General features: G+C 41.6%; 1 protein-coding gene across 3 annotated transcripts; it reads left to right on the forward strand.

The window, feature by feature from the left end:
* Nucleotides 1–1268: 1268 nt before the first annotated feature.
* On the forward strand, nt 1269–17612 carry Eloc (elongin C). 3 transcript variants are annotated; one of them, XM_021652124.2, is made up of 4 exons: nt 1269–1407; nt 11607–11659; nt 12644–12787; nt 15822–17612. In XM_021652124.2, the coding sequence occupies exons 2-4, from the start codon at nt 11656–11658 to the stop codon at nt 16010–16012; spliced, it is 339 nt and encodes a 112-aa protein (XP_021507799.1). In that variant the 5' UTR covers nt 1269–1407; nt 11607–11655; the 3' UTR covers nt 16013–17612. The 3 variants fall into 3 exon arrangements, with proteins under 3 accessions (XP_021507799.1, XP_021507797.1, XP_060241797.1); XM_021652122.2 differs by lacking the exon at nt 1269–1407 and adding an exon at nt 1479–1575; XM_060385814.1 differs by lacking the exon at nt 1269–1407 and adding an exon at nt 1512–1535.
* Nucleotides 17613–18138: the final 526 nt, after the last annotated feature.

The following is an 18138-nucleotide window of genomic DNA, read 5'->3' on the forward strand; positions in this document are numbered from 1 at the left end:
AACCGGGCGTGGGTGTGTATGCCTTTAATCCCAGCACAAGGCAGAGGCAGGTGGAATCTCTGTGAGTTCAAGGACAACTTGGTCTACAAAAAGGAGTTTAGGATAGCCAGGTCTAGGAAACCCTGTGGGGAGGGGTGGGGGAGAGAGGGAGGGCGAAAGACAAACCTTTCAGAGCTAACAGCACTCTGAGGCTACAGTAGAATCATTTTCTGCTATTTCCTATTCCTGGCAGAGGGAGGAGGTAGGATGGCCCCAAATACGTGGCTAGTCTGGGCTAACCAGGGTTACCTTGGGGACGCTCTTTTAAGAATTCAAGAACTGCAGGGCGAGGTAACTCACGCCTTTAATCCGAGCCCTCAGGGAGGCAGAGGCAGGCGGATCTCAGTGAATTCGAGGCCATCCTGGTCTACAAGGGGAGTCCTGGACAGCCAAGGCTACACAGAGAAACCCTGTATGGAGGGCGGAGATTCGAGAACAAATAAAGCCCTGTTGGAAAGCGTTGTTAGTCCTAGAAACTCCAAGATCGCACATACATATTTCCTTTTTGGGATACTATTACACAACTGCAAGGAGTTGAGGAACTGTAAACATCTTGAATCTGTGTTTTCAAGCCCAATCCATAAAAACAGCAGAGGGAAAACCAACTGAGCTGGTTTTCGTTGTTGCTGTTGTTTTCAGCTTTCTAGGAAAGGTGCCTAGGTAACCACGGAAAAGCCAATGCAAAGACTTGGTTGAGGGGGTTCGAAAATGGGTGGGTATTTGGGGGTGAAGAGCCAGAATGATGGGGTCCTGATTTGAGTAATCGTGACAGGCAACTATACTGTAATCAAAAGGAGAGTAGTGGGTGTGGCATATTTTCAGTAAACACTGACCTATACCAGGAAGAGAGGAAAAGAGGCAAACACAGTCCCCGAGCTGGTTAAGATGCTCGCCGCTGAGTATTACTTCTCACAAAGGCCAGATGCCGCTTCCTCAATAGTACGATCTTCCTTAGCACACAAACGGCATTTCCGCATCTTAGGCTTCTTTGGTAATCTTTCATCCCCTGCCTAAACAGAAACGACGTGGAGGGCGGGGGACGACAAGCTTTAAGACCACCAAAAATTTCAATACCACACACGGAAAACCACAAGTCCCAAGATGCAGTGTCACATCGTACTAGCCGTAACGTCGTAAGGAACTACATATCCCAGAATGCACTGCTACCTCGCCGGTTCAGCTCTTCCCGGCCGAAATTGGATCCGGACGGCGCAGCATGCCGGGAATCCGGAAGTTCTAGAATCTCATTGGTTGAGACTTGCTAGCGATGTCTCTTAAATTGTCCTGTATTACTGAAGATAAAGGGCGAGAACACAACTCACTTCCTTCAGGCGCAAGCTACTAACAGACCGCGTCTCCGCCCGCCAGGTACCAATCTCCCGCGCGTTGCAGAAAGCGGCTGTGACGCGACGGAAGTAATTCCTTCCTGTGCCCCGGAACCCAGGGGGTAGGCAGCTGGGGGTGGGGGGGGGCGGCCCTGAATAGGGGCTGTGGCGGTACGTGGGGCTACGGCTGCGGTGGCTGCGGGACTGGCCAGTGAGTGTCGGGCTGGGGTGGGAACCGGGCTCTGATTTCGCTCGGAAAGTTTGGGCAGCTGGAACTGGGCGCGTTGGCCATCCCTCTGCTCAGCCCTTCCCGTCTGGGCGGGGAAGGAACGGAAGCTCTGAGCCTCCTCGGCCTCCCCAGCTCCTGGCTTGGGGGGAGGGGAGAGGAGTTTGGCGGGACCTTAACTAGCTCAGCTCGGTGGGTTTGGAAAGGGGAGGCCGAACAGGAGGTGCGGGCTACTTGGGCCTTCTCTGGGCGGAGCGCGGGCAGGGTGGCGTTAAGAGCATGGCAGCCGGGTCGGGTCGCTTTTCCTTTTTGCCTGCCTCATGTGCGCTTGTATTTGTTTAACTGTTGAGATCAGTGGCTAAGTCCCAGGAGAGAGTGTTGTCCCCTTTCAGCTTTAGGGACCCCTTCCCCCCCCAAAAAAAGTTTACGTCCTGGGGAACTTAGTCAATGCCTGCCTGACTGGGTACATTGTCACATTTGTGCATCTACCTACCTCTCAGTTTTGTCTGAAAGGCAGTATCTAGTGCCAGTTACAGTGCCCATGTAGTTTGCCTTACGGAGCTGAATTCTCTGTAGTTTTGTGAGCATGGAGGTTGTGTCATTTAGTGCAAACATCCTACTCTGCAGTTTTCAGAGAGAGCAATCGAATTAGTTTTACAACTTCTTTCAAGCTATCATCTTTGCTTTTTAGTCCCCAAATAGAGTTTTATTTTCTGATAAGTGACCTAAAATGGTAAATCACATTACAATTCATGTTATTGAGACATCGTAGTTCATAAGTGGATTGAGTCTTCACTATGAGGAAACAGCTGTGGTTATCTTTTTTTTTTCGTCGTGTATGTTTGTTATTTATCGGTAGCAGTGATTTGGGACTCCCACTCACCTCTCTATTTATTTATTTGTTTATTTATTTATTTTTGAGGCTCACAGAGTACTCTTGTCTAGATGGAAGTCTCTGTAAACCTGTCTGGTCTCAGAGATCCACTCTTGCTTCCTATGGTATTAAAGGTGTGGGCCACCATCCCTGCTCCCCTCTTTTTTTCATCGTGCCAGGCTTAACCTTGACCTCAACTATGCTGAATCAGCACTCTTGAGTGGCACTACTCTGTATCCTCATCCCCCTATTTAATTTACACATGGCTTCCCATCTTAAATATATTTCTTTAATACTGCAGGCTAGGACTATAATCTGATATTATGTTTGCCTCAGAGGCAAAGGCCCTAAGTTGGTTTTCCAGCACCACACCAAAAAAACTTGGTTTATTACCTCATAATGCTATTTTTAAAAATGCACAGATGTCCATTTCTTCTTTTTTGAGACCTTGGTAGCCTGAAACACACGATGTAAATGTTGAGTGGCTACCTGCCTCTGCCTCCCTAACGCTGAGAATAAAGGTGTGCACCACCACGCCCAGTTTATATCCATTTATAAAATGGAGAGAATCTGTTTCATTACTAGATGATAATACTGCAGTGTGCATGGGCTGTGGTATAGATGCAGAAGTGATCGTTACTTTTTGTTTGGTTTTTCAATACGTGGTTGTCTTGGAACGCAGGCTGGCCTGGAACTCAGAGATCTACCTGCCTCTGCTTCCCCGTAATGCTGGTATTACAGGAATGTAGCACCACACCCAGCTGATAGATACATTAAGTGATACATTAAGTTCTTAAGAAATTATGTAGGTTAGGAAGTGCTTCCGAAAAGATTGGATTTTCGAGGGGGGAGGGGGTTGGCAGATTGGAGTATAAACAAAAAAGTCTTTAATGAATGTATGCTTTGATGTGCTAATGCATTTTAAATGCTTTATTGCTACGTTCTTAAGTAAAATTAGACGAAGACATGCAGTACTGGAAAATTTATACCCACACAGTGTATAAATTTATATATATATACACACACAGATTTAGGTAGTAAGTATGAAAACCCAGTAGGGATAGGCATGATGTTAGAAACCTGTAAACCTGGAACCCGGTTTAGTGACACACACCTTTAATCCCAGCACTGCGGAGGAAAAGTCAGTCAGATCTGGTTTGAGGCCAGCCTGGTCTACAAAGTAAGTTCCAGGATAGCCAAAACTACACAGAGAAACCCTGGCTAAAAAAAAAAAAAAAAGAAAGAAAAAAAAGAAAAGAAAAAGGGGAAAAAAAAAGTAAAACCTTTACACCTTTAATCAGAGTGTTCAGGAGGCTGAGTTCCAAGTTGGCTTGGACTACATGGTGAAGCCCTGTTGATCCTCCCTCCGTCAATAAAAATAAAAGGTTGGGAGGAGGGAATATAACAAGATCAGGGTTCAGTATGGCTGAGGTAAAATTTTGGTCCGGGAAGGACCATTTTTTGAGAGGTAAAAAAAGAACTTCAGACAGCAGCAATGCAAATGCAAGGACCTTGAAGTCTGAGCAAACTTGACCTATTCAAGGAATTTCAAGGAGACAAATGTTTGGAACATAGTAAACTTTCCCTCCTCTCCTCACAGATAAGGTTTCTCTTTATAGCTCTGGCTGACCCGACACTCACTTTATAGAGCAGGCTGGCCCATAACTTAGAGGCCCAGGCCTCTGCCTGGGGTGCTGGGGTTTACAGTGTATACCACCAGGCCCAGGTATGGTAGCTTTTTAAAAATAGTTCATTTAAAATACAGTTAGGGGCTGGAGAGATGGCTCAGAAGTTAAGAGCACTGGCTGTTCTTCCAGAGGTCCTGAATTCAATTCCCAGTAACCACATGGTGGCTCACAACCAATAGTGAAATCTGGTGTCTTCTGGTGTGCCTGCAGACATGCAGACAGAACATTGTATACATAATAAATAAATCTTTAAGGAATAATAATAATAAAGATTAAAAAAATAGCCTGAACTAGAAATGTAGGTGGAAAGTCATCTGATTTGAAATATAATTTGAAGCCAAAATTAATCTTTTTGCCCTTGCTAATCATTTGTAAACAGTAGTGCTGTTTACTGAAATCAGAAGACTGAAAGAGAACAATGGTTTCTTGACAGGTTTATCTGAAGTTCTCTGTAAGACTGTTTGATAAGATATGCCTAGAATACATACCCTTTTAATCACACTTCTGAGTTTGAGGCCAGCCTGGTCTGTAGAGCTAATCTATAAAGGCAAATTGGATGTTATGACTCACTCAGAGTATGTGTAGAGCTAGGTAGTCTGGGATGATATTTAACTATTTGGATTGGAGGGTATCGAATATGTGGTGTTAGGCTGTGTGATAAAGGAAAGCAGTTAAATGTGATCTGCTGGTTCTTTGGTTTTGTGTTTGGGGCAGAGTCTGACTTGCTAGCACAGGCATGTCCTTGACCTAGGTCTCTTCTTTCAGCTTCCTGTGTGTTGGGATTTGAGACCTGTGCTGCTGTGCCTTGTTTGATTATGAGCCTCTTCAAAGCCTTTTCACCTTTTATCCCAGGAAAGGATCTCTGAGTTTTGGGCTGTTTGATCTACATAGTACTAGGACAGCCAGAGCCTATCACACACAAAAAAAAGTTGTGGATGAAGGGCTGGAGAGACAATGGCTCAGTGGTCCAGAGCACCTGGGTTTGATTTCTAGCACCCATGTGGTGGCTCAGAACTGGCTAACCCCAGTTTCAGGGGACCTGATGCCCTTTTCTGGCCTTTTCAGGGACTAAGTACATGCATGATACACAAACGTACATTCGGACAGAACAGTCCCATATACATGTGGGTTAAAGATGAACTGGGGGAACACCTTTCAGGAGACTGGCACGGGGATCCCTCTGTGAGTTCCAGTCCCCTGGTCCACATAGAAAAAGTTGAGGCCAGCCAGGGCTAATAGTGAGACCCTGACTCAAAAAATTAAAAAGAAAAAAAGATGTGAGTGAAACTTAAGCTGGTGAGAAGCATGGGCCTGAAGTATGAGAAGCCAGTAGGCTGAGGCAGAGAAGATCCTGAATTCTTGAAGCTGCCTCAGAATAAAAGTAAATGGTGTATGTTGCTTTTGTGAGGTACTGGGTTGAATCCTCAGCACCAAAGAGGATAGAAAAGTAGTTGGAGGGGGTGAGAGTGAGCATAACAAGTAAAATCCATAGATAGGAGAGGAGGTAGTACGAATAAGAGTGGACACAGTGTGTGCCGTGTAGATGCAGGTAAGGTGAACAAAAGAACCGACAGTTGATTTGTCTGTGGTGCTGTTTTGTTGGGGTGTTAGAGAGCAGTCCTAGGGACTTAAATGCTAGCTAGGCAAGCTCCCTATTGACTTTTTTTTTTTTTTTTTTTTTTTTTTTTTTTTAGATGTATGTAGCCCAACTGGCCTCAAAACTCCCTATGTTGCTTTGGGTAATAATAATAATGGTGCATCTGCCTGCCTGGTATAAGAGGCTTCTCACTGCACCCAGTTTTATGCAGTGCTGGGCATTGAATCGGGACTTTGTGTGTGCTGGGCAAGTACAGTATCAGCTGGGCTACATTGTACCAAGCCCCGTTTTCTTTTGCTTTGAGATAAGGTCTCAAAACTCAGAGGTCCTGTCTTGCTGGGATTAAAGATGTGAAGGCTAATGGCACAAGCCTAAAATCCCAGCCTGGGACAAGAGAACCACGAGCTCGAAGGCCTGCTATGCTGCCAAGTTGCCCAGACAGGCTTTTAACTTTCCTCATACTCTCGGTTGTTGAGATTGTATCTTTTCTTTTCTTTTCTTCTGTTCTTCCAGAGCTGAGGACCGAACCCAGGGCCTTGGGCTTACTAGGCAAGTGCTCTACCACTGAGCTAAATCCCAACCCGAAATTATAATATATAGGAACTATTCAGCATACAATGAATATCTCATACTTTTTGAACCTGAAGCAAAGAGATTTAGAGATAATTGTCTTTAAGAGGCAGATCTAATATAGGGGTGAAGCAGACAGCCTTTGGAACAGGCAGGGCTGTGAGGCCTTAAGGTTCTGTTGAATGTTTGTTTGTTTGTTTGTTTGTTTATTGTTTGTGAGTATTTTGCCTGCAGATGTGTGTTTGCTTAGTACCCACGGAAGCCAGAAAAGGGTGCGGGATCCCCTGGAATGGGACAGTTGTGAGCTGCCCTGTGCTAGGACCATTCTGGGGATCTGTCGCCCTCTTCTGGCTTCCTCAGGCTCCTGAACTCACATGGCACACATGCCTAATTCAGGTAAAGCACTGTATACATAAAGTTTTTCTAATGTTTTCTGTTTTTTAAGCAAACCTATTTGAACTGAGAATTGTTATTATTTTTCTTTGATTCCGAAATTAAACCCAGGGCCTGGGCATGCTAGGCAATTACTGTACCACTGAGCCAATTTCCAGCTCAGATTTTACAATTTTTTATAGTTGAACAGGATGCTCCCTCCCCACAGCGCACACACACCTCCAATTAGGTTATAGAATCATAATATTTAATGTGTTGACTGTGTGCTGGACATCATTCTAAGTGTTTTGTATATCAATTCGTTGTTCAGAATTCTTTGAGATTTAAGTTTATGTATATAAGTCTGTGTGGGTGGGAATATGTATGTGAGTGCAGGTGCTTGCAGAATTGGAGTTGAAGATACCTATGAGCCAGCTGATAACGAGGGCTGACAACCAGACTCAGGTCCTCTGCAAGAACAGTGCATGCTGTTAACTCCAGCGCTGCCAGAATTACTTTTTCTTTTCTTTTTATTTTTTTTTTAATCTATTTTATGTAGTTACTGACGGTAGTAAGCTGATATGGGGAAGCTAGAAATCAGTTCCAGTTCTGAGAAGTGCGTTCACTGCTCTTAGCTGCTGAACCCTAACGCTATGTCTTGGTCTGTGTCTCAACTTGTGTTTTTTGGCCATCACTATTGTGTTTGAAAAGACCCAATTCTCTAGTCTCTGGCCACTTCCCACCCTTTCTCTCCTGGACTTGTTATTCTTCCTCTTTGAAGGATTCTTGGCCCAGATACCCATGCTTCACTGCCTTACCCCCTTCAGGTTTCTGTCAACTGCTAGTGAGGTTTGAATCACAACCTTCTTTCCCCGTCCTCATTTCCTGCCTTCCTTACTCTGCTTTATTTCCCCATAGAGCCTCTTCCATCATACACATTATTTTTTGGTTTTCTGATATACTTATACCTGCAGACCCCTTTTGGGTGGGAGTGGTAATTGTGATTGAGACAGTCTTGCTCAGTAGTTTTAGCTGGCCTAATAACTCACAGTGTAATCTTATAGACCTTGAACTCTTGGTACTACTGCTTCCATCTCAAGAGCTAGGATTTCACATCTGCCCCAGGAAGCTGGGCTTGCCCTGCCACTTTTTCATGAGGTAAAATCTTTGTTGTGATCTGTCTCAAGTACCCAGGACAGCACTTGGCATAGTGCTCATTAGTTTAGTGTTTGTGAGGTGAGTGTATTGATAAACTGTTGTTTTCAACAATGCAGTTACTCTTGTGTACCTCCCAGACTATCTGACTGGGTGGAATTGATCATTCCTTGAATCTTGTTCTTTCAATTTGGTTAAAATACCTCCATCAATCACCCCAGTTAAACAGTCTGTCTTTTCTGTTGAAGATTTGTAGCCACACATTGAGCTTCTTAATCTTCTCTTTAGGTAACATCTACTTAAACAAAGAACTTAAGTTAGTTTTCTTGACAATGTATTTGGTATTCTTGCTGATTTTGGTTTGGTTTTGGTTTACTGGGACTGGGTTGACTTTGGTTGACTTCTCCTGCCTTAGTATCCTGAGTGCTGGGATTACAGGTGTGTGCTAAGACTATTTAGAGTATGAGTAAGTTAGGCGTAAGAGTATTGTCGCAGAATTTTGTTATTGTGATAGTCTCAGCTCTTCCTTATGAGGACTGTGTTCAGATTCTTCTTCACATGTGAGTTTCTGGCTATCAGAGTTACACACCTAACCATATGGTGATAGGGCTCCGCCACTCCTTTAAAGTCCATGTTGCATACATGCTGGCCCTGATTTACCATAGTAAGTGTGTAGAGAAGGTGTTGCTTCCCAAAGGCCTTCTGAGATGAGACTTTGCATACATGGTTGCTTAGCTACTGCTAGTTAAATAAACAACCTGGGTGTTTTACTGTGATCATCTAGATAGCAAAGTTGACACTTGAAATTCTTGTACTTCAAACCTATTTTTTTTTCGTGTTTAAAAAGAATGTTTACAAGAGGATGTCCATACAATAATGATTTTGGTGGGTTTATTTTTATTTATTTTTTTTGTTTATTTTGAAACAGGGTGGGATAGCCTTTAAGCCCAGCTTGGAGTACAGTTTTAAAAATTTTAGAGAACCGTCCAAGGATATGTGTCATCGACTTCCAGGAGAAATAAAAAATTAGTTCACCTGGAGCTAGTTTAGTTTTCGTTGTTGTTTTTTTCGACTATGGCCAGGTTAAAGCTGAAGGGGGTGTTGATTTACTCCTAGCTCTCCAGATGCAGAGGCAGGCTGATCTCTACATTCAAGGCTAGCCGGTCCACAGAGCACGTTCCAGGACAGCCTGGAATGTTAAATAGAGAAACCCTGTCTCCAAAAACAAAACAAACAATAAAAAAACTAAATTCTGGTCTGGAAAAATGTCTCAATAATTAAGAGCACTGGCCACTCTTCCAGAGGCTGAGGATTCAATTCCCAGTACCCACACAGTAGGTCACAGCTGTCTGTAATTCTAGTTCCAGGGGATCTGATACCCCATACAGACATACATGCAGGTAAAATATCAGTGCACATAAAATACAAAATTAGGTGAATCTCTGCAAATTCAAGGCCAGCCTGGGCAACAGAACAAGTTCCAGGACAGCTAGGGCTACAAAGAGAAACCCCATGTTTAAAAATCAATAAAATAAAAAGTCATTTAAAAAGAAAAGGAAAAAGGGTTATTTAAAACAAAACAAAACAGGAGATGGTAGTACATGCTTGTAATCCCAGTGCTCTGAGGCAGAGGTAGGCAAATCTCTGAATTCGAGACCAGCTTGGTCTCTAGGAGGCCAGGGTTACATAGAGAAACCATGTCTTGAAACACGCCCCCCTCAAAAAAAAAAAAGTAAGGTCAAATCTGACAGGCATTAAGGGAGCACAGGATTGGGAGGGTCTGAGGGAGGGGGCTACAGCTGGGCAACAAAGTGAATAAACTAATTAATATAAAAAATTTAAGATAATTTAAAAAAAAAAAGAAAAGAAAAAATCAGGCTTTAAACCGTAATGCAGTCACTTAAGTAGAAGTCTGATCTCTAGAGAATGATACTCTTTCAGAAGAATTATTTTTAAAGATGTTTATCTGAAAGGTGATTACTACAGTGGTTACCCGTGAGTAAGCCCTTAAGTTATATTGGTTATATTACCTTGCCAGTGTGGTCATTTTCTCTTCCTTATCTCATTAGAAATGGTACAAAATTATTGAAATTACTGAAAAAAATCTTTGTAGAAGTCATTTTGTAATTTAACATTTCCCAAATTAGGAGCTGGAGAAGTGGCTCAGTGGTTAAGAGAACAAGCTGTTGTCCCTGAGGACCTGAGTTAAATCCCCAGAACACACTTGGCAGCTCACAGCTATCTGGAACTTCGATTCCAGGGGATCCAGTAACTCCTAAGGACACTAGACATACAGGGTGCACAGGCATACATTCAGAGAAAACAACCATACACATAAATTAAGAATAAATAATAAAATCTTAAAAGCATTTCCCACATTATAAAATTTTAAGTATTTATTTGTAATTATGTGTACAAATGTTTTATTTGCGCGGGTCAGAGAGGAGTTGGAGCCAGCATTTGGGTGCTGTGAATTGAACCTGGGTCCTCTAGAAGAGCAGCACCAGCTCTTGTTTACTCCAGCGCCCTACCCAAAGTTTTTAATATTTAAAACTTCATTGTTTAGTAAGAGAGCAAGCCTGAATTTCCTTGCATGCTGCATGAAAGGTAGTTCATTCCTTTGGCTATGTTACATGATCATTCATCCAAATAAGTGTACGCAGGATAGAATTTAATGTTGATGTAAATGCAGGATAGAATTTTCTGTATCCCTAGTCCATTGAAGGATTGCCTTCCCAGTTCATTGACATGAAGGGAGGCATATGGAATAATCTTAGAAGCTGACATGTCATCAGTGTCCATTATTAAACATAGCTAAAATGATAAGAGTTAAGTCAATCTTGGCTTGATTCTACCTAAAGTTCATTCTCTTGTCAAGGCTGAGGAACAACCCTCCCCTCCATTGTCATTCCTCTAACAAGCTTGAAGTAGTTAAAGGCTCACTACTTGTCAGCTGCTTAGTTAGAAGTGTAATTAGCTGGGTATAACAGGAATAAAATAATTTAAAAGCTACATTCTAAAAACCAGGGGGAACACTGTTTTTCTGGTGACAACTGAATTCACAGTTTTCTTCAGAAGAGAACTGATTTAGAACTTTCCAATATGGCAGGGGATTTTTTGGTTCTTTTCTTTGGTTCAGGGATTTTGGTGTTTTGGGCTTGTTTTCATTTTTGATGAGCAGCACTTTTTCCCATGTTTTTTATTCTTGACATGTCCTTTACAGCTTCCTCAGCACCATCAGTCAAATGGTGTGGGCTGGAGTGGAAGGCAGGACCTGGCACAAACAAGTGCTCTGCTACAAGCCTAAGTCTCCATCCGTATCTTGCCGCTGATTGCACGCGGTCCTGTACCACCCCAGTGGTAGATTTGGCACCTAGAGCTGTACACAGCCCCACTGCCACTGAGCTGCAGCACTAGAAACCAAGATTTTGTAGCCTTGGCTCTCCTGGCTCTGTAGACCAGGCTGGCCTTGAACTCACAAGAGATCCACCTGCCTCTGCCTCCTGAGTGCTGGGATTACAGGGGTGAGCCTCCAAACCCGACTCCAATGGTTACTTTTAAATAATCTTTGTGGAACTGAGAAGCCTAAGCTGAAGTTCACAAAACATTTTGTTACCTTCCATTGACTGAGAGTGTGTGGAATCATGACCTTCTATAAAGAGGGAGAGTCTTAGTGATCAGCATCAGTAACATAGTAAATAGTAATGTATGGGAAATAAAAATGCATCATTAATTTTTGCATGCTTTGTTACATTTTCAGGAAACGACTAAGGTTCTTGTGGGATCAAGTAGAATTTTATAAGAACATAATGGGTAAGTTATTCAGAGGTGACTTTGTGTTTCAATTACTGGGAGCTATTTTTTTCCTCTCAACTAAAGGCACCTATGGCCATACACATGACCTGTTGCACAGATAAGCATACCTTAATATACTCATATACTATACACACGGTGGGGGGGTGTCCTCAGGCCCCGACACATGCCCTGTAGCACAAGCACATTCGTACACTTACATAATTATACAGTTAGGTTTGTTTTTAAATTTTGGGGGATTGCTAGCATTTTGCTCTATTTGATACCACTTCACTATATAGGCTCAGCTTGTATCTCCCCTGATACTTAAACTCTATTTACATTTCCCAAATACTGTGATAGTGTTCTTCACAACAGCAAGTTTCCTTTTATTTTTAATCTAAGTTTAAACAAGTGTCATTTATTACATTAACTTGTCTTTTTTTTTTTTTAAGTAGTTTCCTACTTTTTCAGGAGAGAAGAGAAGGTCTTTCATTATGCTTTTTTGAGATCTAGCTTTTTTATTTTAAAGACTGAAAATCATCTTGTTTCCATGGTTTTAGATTCACATGAAACATCTTTGACAACAATGGAGATTTTAATCCTAATCTTTATGAATTTCTGAGTGTGGATGTTTGTGGCTAACCAGAAGAGTCATCTTCATTCTACTTTATAGGGCTTCCTAAAATTTTAGAATAAGGTTTAAGGTGCTCCTGTATATTGGTAAAAGTTATATATGTGACAAAAGACCTTGGAGTATACAAAGGTATTCATTTTGTTATTAAAATTCATTCATTTATTTGGTTGTTTTATCCTGAGCAGAAAATGAGGCCAACAGGGTCAGCAGTAGAGTAGCATCTATAAACTTTCCTTACTGCCAAGTTGATTCTCTTTCCTTCTCCGTGCTTAGCAGTCCACCTGAGTGTGTCACATATGTTAAGTATGGACCCAGACAACCTTTCAATACATTATATGATTGAAACTTACTTTGTTGCTTTGTCTCAGATGGAGAGGAGAAAACCTATGGTGGCTGTGAAGGCCCTGATGCCATGTATGTCAAATTAATATCTTCTGATGGTCATGAATTTATTGTAAAAAGAGAGCATGCGTTAACATCAGGAACAATAAAGGCCATGTTGAGTGGGCCAGGTAAGTGAATACAGTGTTTTCACGTTCATATATTCTTACAGTGTTTAATAAATGTATTTCAAGTTCGATACACAGCACATGAAGGAAGAGAAAGCAGTTAAAATGGTACATACCACTAGGCCCAGCTACTTGAGAGGCTGAGGTTTGGAAGAATTGCTTCTAGCCTTGGAGTTTCGGGCCAAACTGGGCAGCATATCTAGACACTGTCTCAGAAAACCAACCAACAAACAACAACAAATAAACCAAAAGGACTGGAAATACAAGGTAGTTAAGGATATGAACCAGAGTTAGGATCTCCAGAATCCATGTAAAAATAGGTGCCTGTAATCTTAGCACTGGTCCTGGCTCTGACCTAGTATTCTTTCACATTTCCCAACTTCCAAAAAAACCGAAAGCGTATAAATCTAGCAGCAATTATTACATCTCCATTCTGTACAAGTATCACAATATCTAATTCCAAAACTAATCCTTAATTTTCAAAAAACAAAAAACCCCACTACACTCATTCAGCTTTATCTGTTCCCAGTCTGCTTTCTCTTTTCCCTATTCTGGAGTCTATGCAATATCTCACCTACATGGCATAATGCTTTCAAAGTTCATTCACATGGTAGTGGAGACACTGGTAGCATTCTGTTAGGAATGTGCTACATTGAGTCTATCTGCTCATGATAGTTGACAATCATTTTATGTTTACCTTTTAGTTAGCTGGGATTACACACCTGTAATCCCAGCACTCAGAGAGGCAGGGGACCTCTCTGAGTTTGAGGCCAGCCTGGTCTACAAAGTGGTTCCAGGACAGCCAAGGCTACACAGAGGAACCCTTTCTCGAAAAATCCCCCCAAGAAGAAAAAAACAAAGCTGTTTAAAACACCAGCTTTTAGTTCTCTTTCTTTGAGGGACTGTTTAGTCATATGGTTGTTCCTTGTGTTTTCAAAGTGTTTCTGAAGAGGTGGAATCGTTTTCCTTTTTATTCACAACATACTAGTCTTCTAGTTTATAAAGCACCCTGACTGGGATTTATCTTTTTTTTTTTTTCTTATGGCTTATTTACTGTAGTTATATATGTGTGGTGTATACCTATATGAGTTTATGTGTGTCACTCATGTAAGAGGAGCTCCTGGAGCCAGAAGACAGATGGCATCAGATCCTCTAGAACCAGAGTCATGACTGTGCCAAGTGGATGCTGGAAACCAAACCCAGATCCTCTGCAAGAGCAGTATACTCAACTGCTGGCTCATTTTTATAGCTGTTCTGCTGAGTGCAAAGTAAATACTTCAGTAAAGTTTCTATTTGTATTTTCTTAGTAACTACTGATATTGAATACCAATTCATGTATTTGCCAGGCATTTGTATTTCTTCTAAATATTTATTCAACATTCTTGCACATACACCCATGATCTTCCTGCTTCCACCTTTGGAGTGGCACACACCTTTAATCTCATCACCCAGGAAGCAGAGGCAAGCATATCTCTTGTGCTCCCGGACAGCCAGGGATTCGCAGTAAGGCCATCCACATTGGGAGAAAAATAAATAAGTGTGTAGTAGTGGAGGCAAGAGGTATTACACAGTGAAAACGAAACACCGTTAAACTGTAATATTTAAGACAGTTGATTTTATATGATTTTTGCCTTTGGAAAAAAAAAGCTGGCTCTCCAGTATTACTAAAGTGTATTTCCTCCCTAGTCAGGAGAAAAGGGTTTTTAACTGCTAGCCAAGCAAAATTTACTTTCAACCTTGAGTCCTTTTTCTCATCCTACCTCACTTTCAGCTAATGGCAATTGGAACTTTTGAATGCATTCTTTTGCCAGGCGGTGGTGGTGCACGCCTGTAAACCAAACACTCAGAGGAAGAGGGCAGACACTCTCTGCATAAACCCTCCTGGTCTACACAGTGAGTGCCAAGACAGCAAGCGCTACATAGAAAAACCCTGTCTCAAAAAAAACAATAACAGCAACAACAATAATAAATTGTTGCATTCTCTACAAATATATTTTAGATATGAAATGTCTTTTTATTTAGCATATACCTATGTTAGTGTTGGACATCTGTAAGAGTGCTGTGAGCAGTGGGTGGTTACACACCTTTAATCCCAGTACTTGGGAGGCAAGAAACAGACCTATCTGAGTGTGAGCCAGCCTGGTCTAGAGTGAAATCCAGGACAAGCAAGGCTAAAAGAACATTGTCAGCCAGGTGCGGTGCTGCTCACCTTTAATCCCAGCACTCGGGTGCAGGGGCAGGTGGATCACTATGAGTTTGAGGCCAGCCTCGTCCACAAAGGAGTTCAGGACAGCCAAGGCTACACAGAGAAACCCTGTCTCGAAAAACATACAAAAACATAACAAAAAGAGCATTGTCTCTATTTTAGTTGAGGCCAAATGATATGAATAACATTTGTGTGGTCAAGATATTTTGAGGCACTACTGGAATTGCTTTGGATAGCATTAGTTCAAAAAGGAGGTGTCTACAAGGAAATCCCATTGCTGTGAATTGTTTGATTTTTGAGCCTAGATTTAGCTGAACAGCCTGAGTCAGCCTCAAATCAGTCCTCTTGCCCTGGCCTCTTAAGAGATGAGGTTGCATACATGTACCACTACATGAAGCCTTCAAATGCGGCTGAGTTAGAGGTTTTTAAAGGGGCGCATCTACTGAGGAATCAGTTAGATGATGTGCTTGCTACCACAGCCAGTCTTGTGACATTTATTAGTGTACTGCCTAACAAAGTACCCTGTACCATATGGCTTAGAGCACAGAACTTTATATCCCTGAAGCGTTGACAGCGTTGACAGTTCTCCTGCTCACGTGCTCTCCTCCCAGTCTTCACTTCTCTTCTCTCGGCCTCTGTGTGTCTAGTATCTTCTGGTGAGAATGCCAGCCGCACTGTGCTCCTGTGCTAGAGACCCTGTCTCAGCATGCTTTAACTGGAAGACTCTCCTTCAAGTGCAGTCACATTGTGAGCTTGTTGGCATTAAAGAGTCTCGTGAGAACAAGAACAGCCACTGTGCAGCCCATAACTTGTAGCTCTTTTGTTTTACAGGGCAGTTTGCTGAGAACGAAACCAATGAGGTCAATTTTAGAGAGATCCCTTCGCACGTGCTATCAAAAGTATGCATGTATTTTACCTACAAGGTCCGCTACACTAACAGCTCCACTGAGATTCCTGAATTCCCAATTGCACCTGAAATTGCACTGGAACTGCTGATGGCCGCGAACTTCCTAGATTGTTAAATAAAATAAATTATAATAAACTGTTAATTTTTTCAGTATTTAATACCTGTAGTTCAGTTAGTAATTTTTTCACATATAGCATGTTGCCTGTATGAAATTGAACTCTAAAGTTAATTGCTGAGCAGATTCCTTCTGTCATTTGCATAGCAGAGTTGAAATTTGTTTGCTACATCAACAAATTAAGGACGTATCACAAGCCAAGAAATAAACAAATAATGCCAGTTTGTAGGTGGTTTGCTTTCTCCTTTGGATGTGATCTTTAAAATTATAAGTGATATAGCAAATCCTGGAATGTAAGCCTAGATGAACATACTCTACAGGTAAATATTCTACAGGGGCTAAGTATTTTTATGTTTTTAGTGTTTTTTTAAGAACCGGTTCTGATCTTAAGCCACTGAGCATTACTAGAGTTATGCAAATAATTACATGAAAACTATGTTTATAACTTAGCCAATCCTTGATTTTTGTAATTCAAAGAATAAGAGTTGAAATTTCTTATGTGTTTTTTGATAAACTGCAGTATTGTTTAAGTGCATCTTGTGTTTTGTTTATTGCTACAATTTAAGAACTTTATTTAAAAGCAATTTTGGAACATTACCAGGCATAACTTTTGGAATAGTAACTGTTTGAACTGTAGCTATGTAGTCAAGTAAATGCTGATCTAAGTTCCTGTGCATTGTGCGTTTTGAACAGTCTGAAGCGTGACTTCCGCCAGCTGTCAGGGTTCCTGGAGTTTTCATTCTTCATGGTCTCTTGGAATTCCGCTTGTATGTGTTGAAATGTGTCCTACAACACTTCATGAGCTTGATCTAAACTTAGAATGTAGGTGTTTGGAGCTCTTCTAGTCTTCCTGCGTTCCTAGAATGCTGTAAAAATAAGAATGGAGGGATGTGGTGAGAGCCCTGTAATACACATAGATGTACCGCCAGAGCTACCCCTCCTAGCATATCTTCCAGCCAACCGTGCTAACAGCTGTGGGTCTTCTGCAGTCACATTCAGCCTTTGCACTGAGCAGACAGAACATCTGAAAGCGTTGGCTAGATCTCTGTCTTGGCCTGGGAAGAGCACTGCAGCTGGTGGGATGGGGCCTCCAGTGGCCTGTCGGTGCAAGCCTTCACACTGGACCGATTTCATACAGATCAGTTTTTCTGGAAGCTGTCAGGATCATAAGATAACCTTTCCTCTAAAAAAACAAAACCTGCACATTGTACTTTGCAGCATACAGATAATGGTTAAATGTAAATTGGTTATCTTTAGTAATGTACTGGCTCATAGGTTTAGTGCAGATACAGTGGGAAATACAGGAATTATGTTTTGGGCTAGGTGTATTTAGAGCTCGGCAGTAGTGCTGCCATGACAAGGCCCTCCAGTCAGCCTCTAACATGTATTTGCTCTGTCTGCTCCAATTAAAGGCCAAAAGAGGGATTTCAAAAGGCAATAGCTAGAAAAGTTAGCTTGAACCAGTTAATGTGGGTTTACTCTATGTGTTAGGTCCAGAAGTAACCTTAACTTCAGGACATAAAAATTGGAATACACTAGGCAAATTTGTATATGGTACAGCAAATGATATTGTGTTAATAAAGGCCGCATTTACTGAAAAGGTATGATCAACACTTGGTGTTTACTCTTTAGCATAATTTCCTTTACCTCTTTAGCATTGTCTCCTGTACATGAAAGACTAAAATTCTCCTTCAGGATGTCTTGCCATGTGATTAAATTGTTTGGTTCAGTTTAGTTTTATATAGCATTCAAGATGTTAATAGTTTTCTGATACTTAGCAACTATACTTTATTCTGGGGCCTGGAGGAGTGGACCAACACTTGCCCAAATATTTAAGGCCCCTCAGTTCAATCCCCAGCACTGAAAAAAAACACTTTTTTTTTTTTTTTTTGCACTCATCGGGTTTTGCTTTTTAAGTTACATGTTTTTCTTGTAGTTATCAATTCCCTTAGGTTCTTGTTGATACTAAGTGCAGTAATATTTGTTCAGCTTACTCAAATACATGAAGAGCTCTTGTATGTGGGTGATTAGTGGTAGATCTTTATTGTAAGGAGAGTGGACATTAAATTGCTGAAGGAGATTAAATTGCTGTTAAAGACTTGACAAGTTTCACTGAAGTAATTCCT

The sequence above is a fragment of the Meriones unguiculatus genome, chromosome 6 (assembly GCF_030254825.1).
Source record: "Meriones unguiculatus strain TT.TT164.6M chromosome 6, Bangor_MerUng_6.1, whole genome shotgun sequence".
NCBI lineage: Eukaryota > Metazoa > Chordata > Mammalia > Rodentia > Muridae > Meriones > Meriones unguiculatus.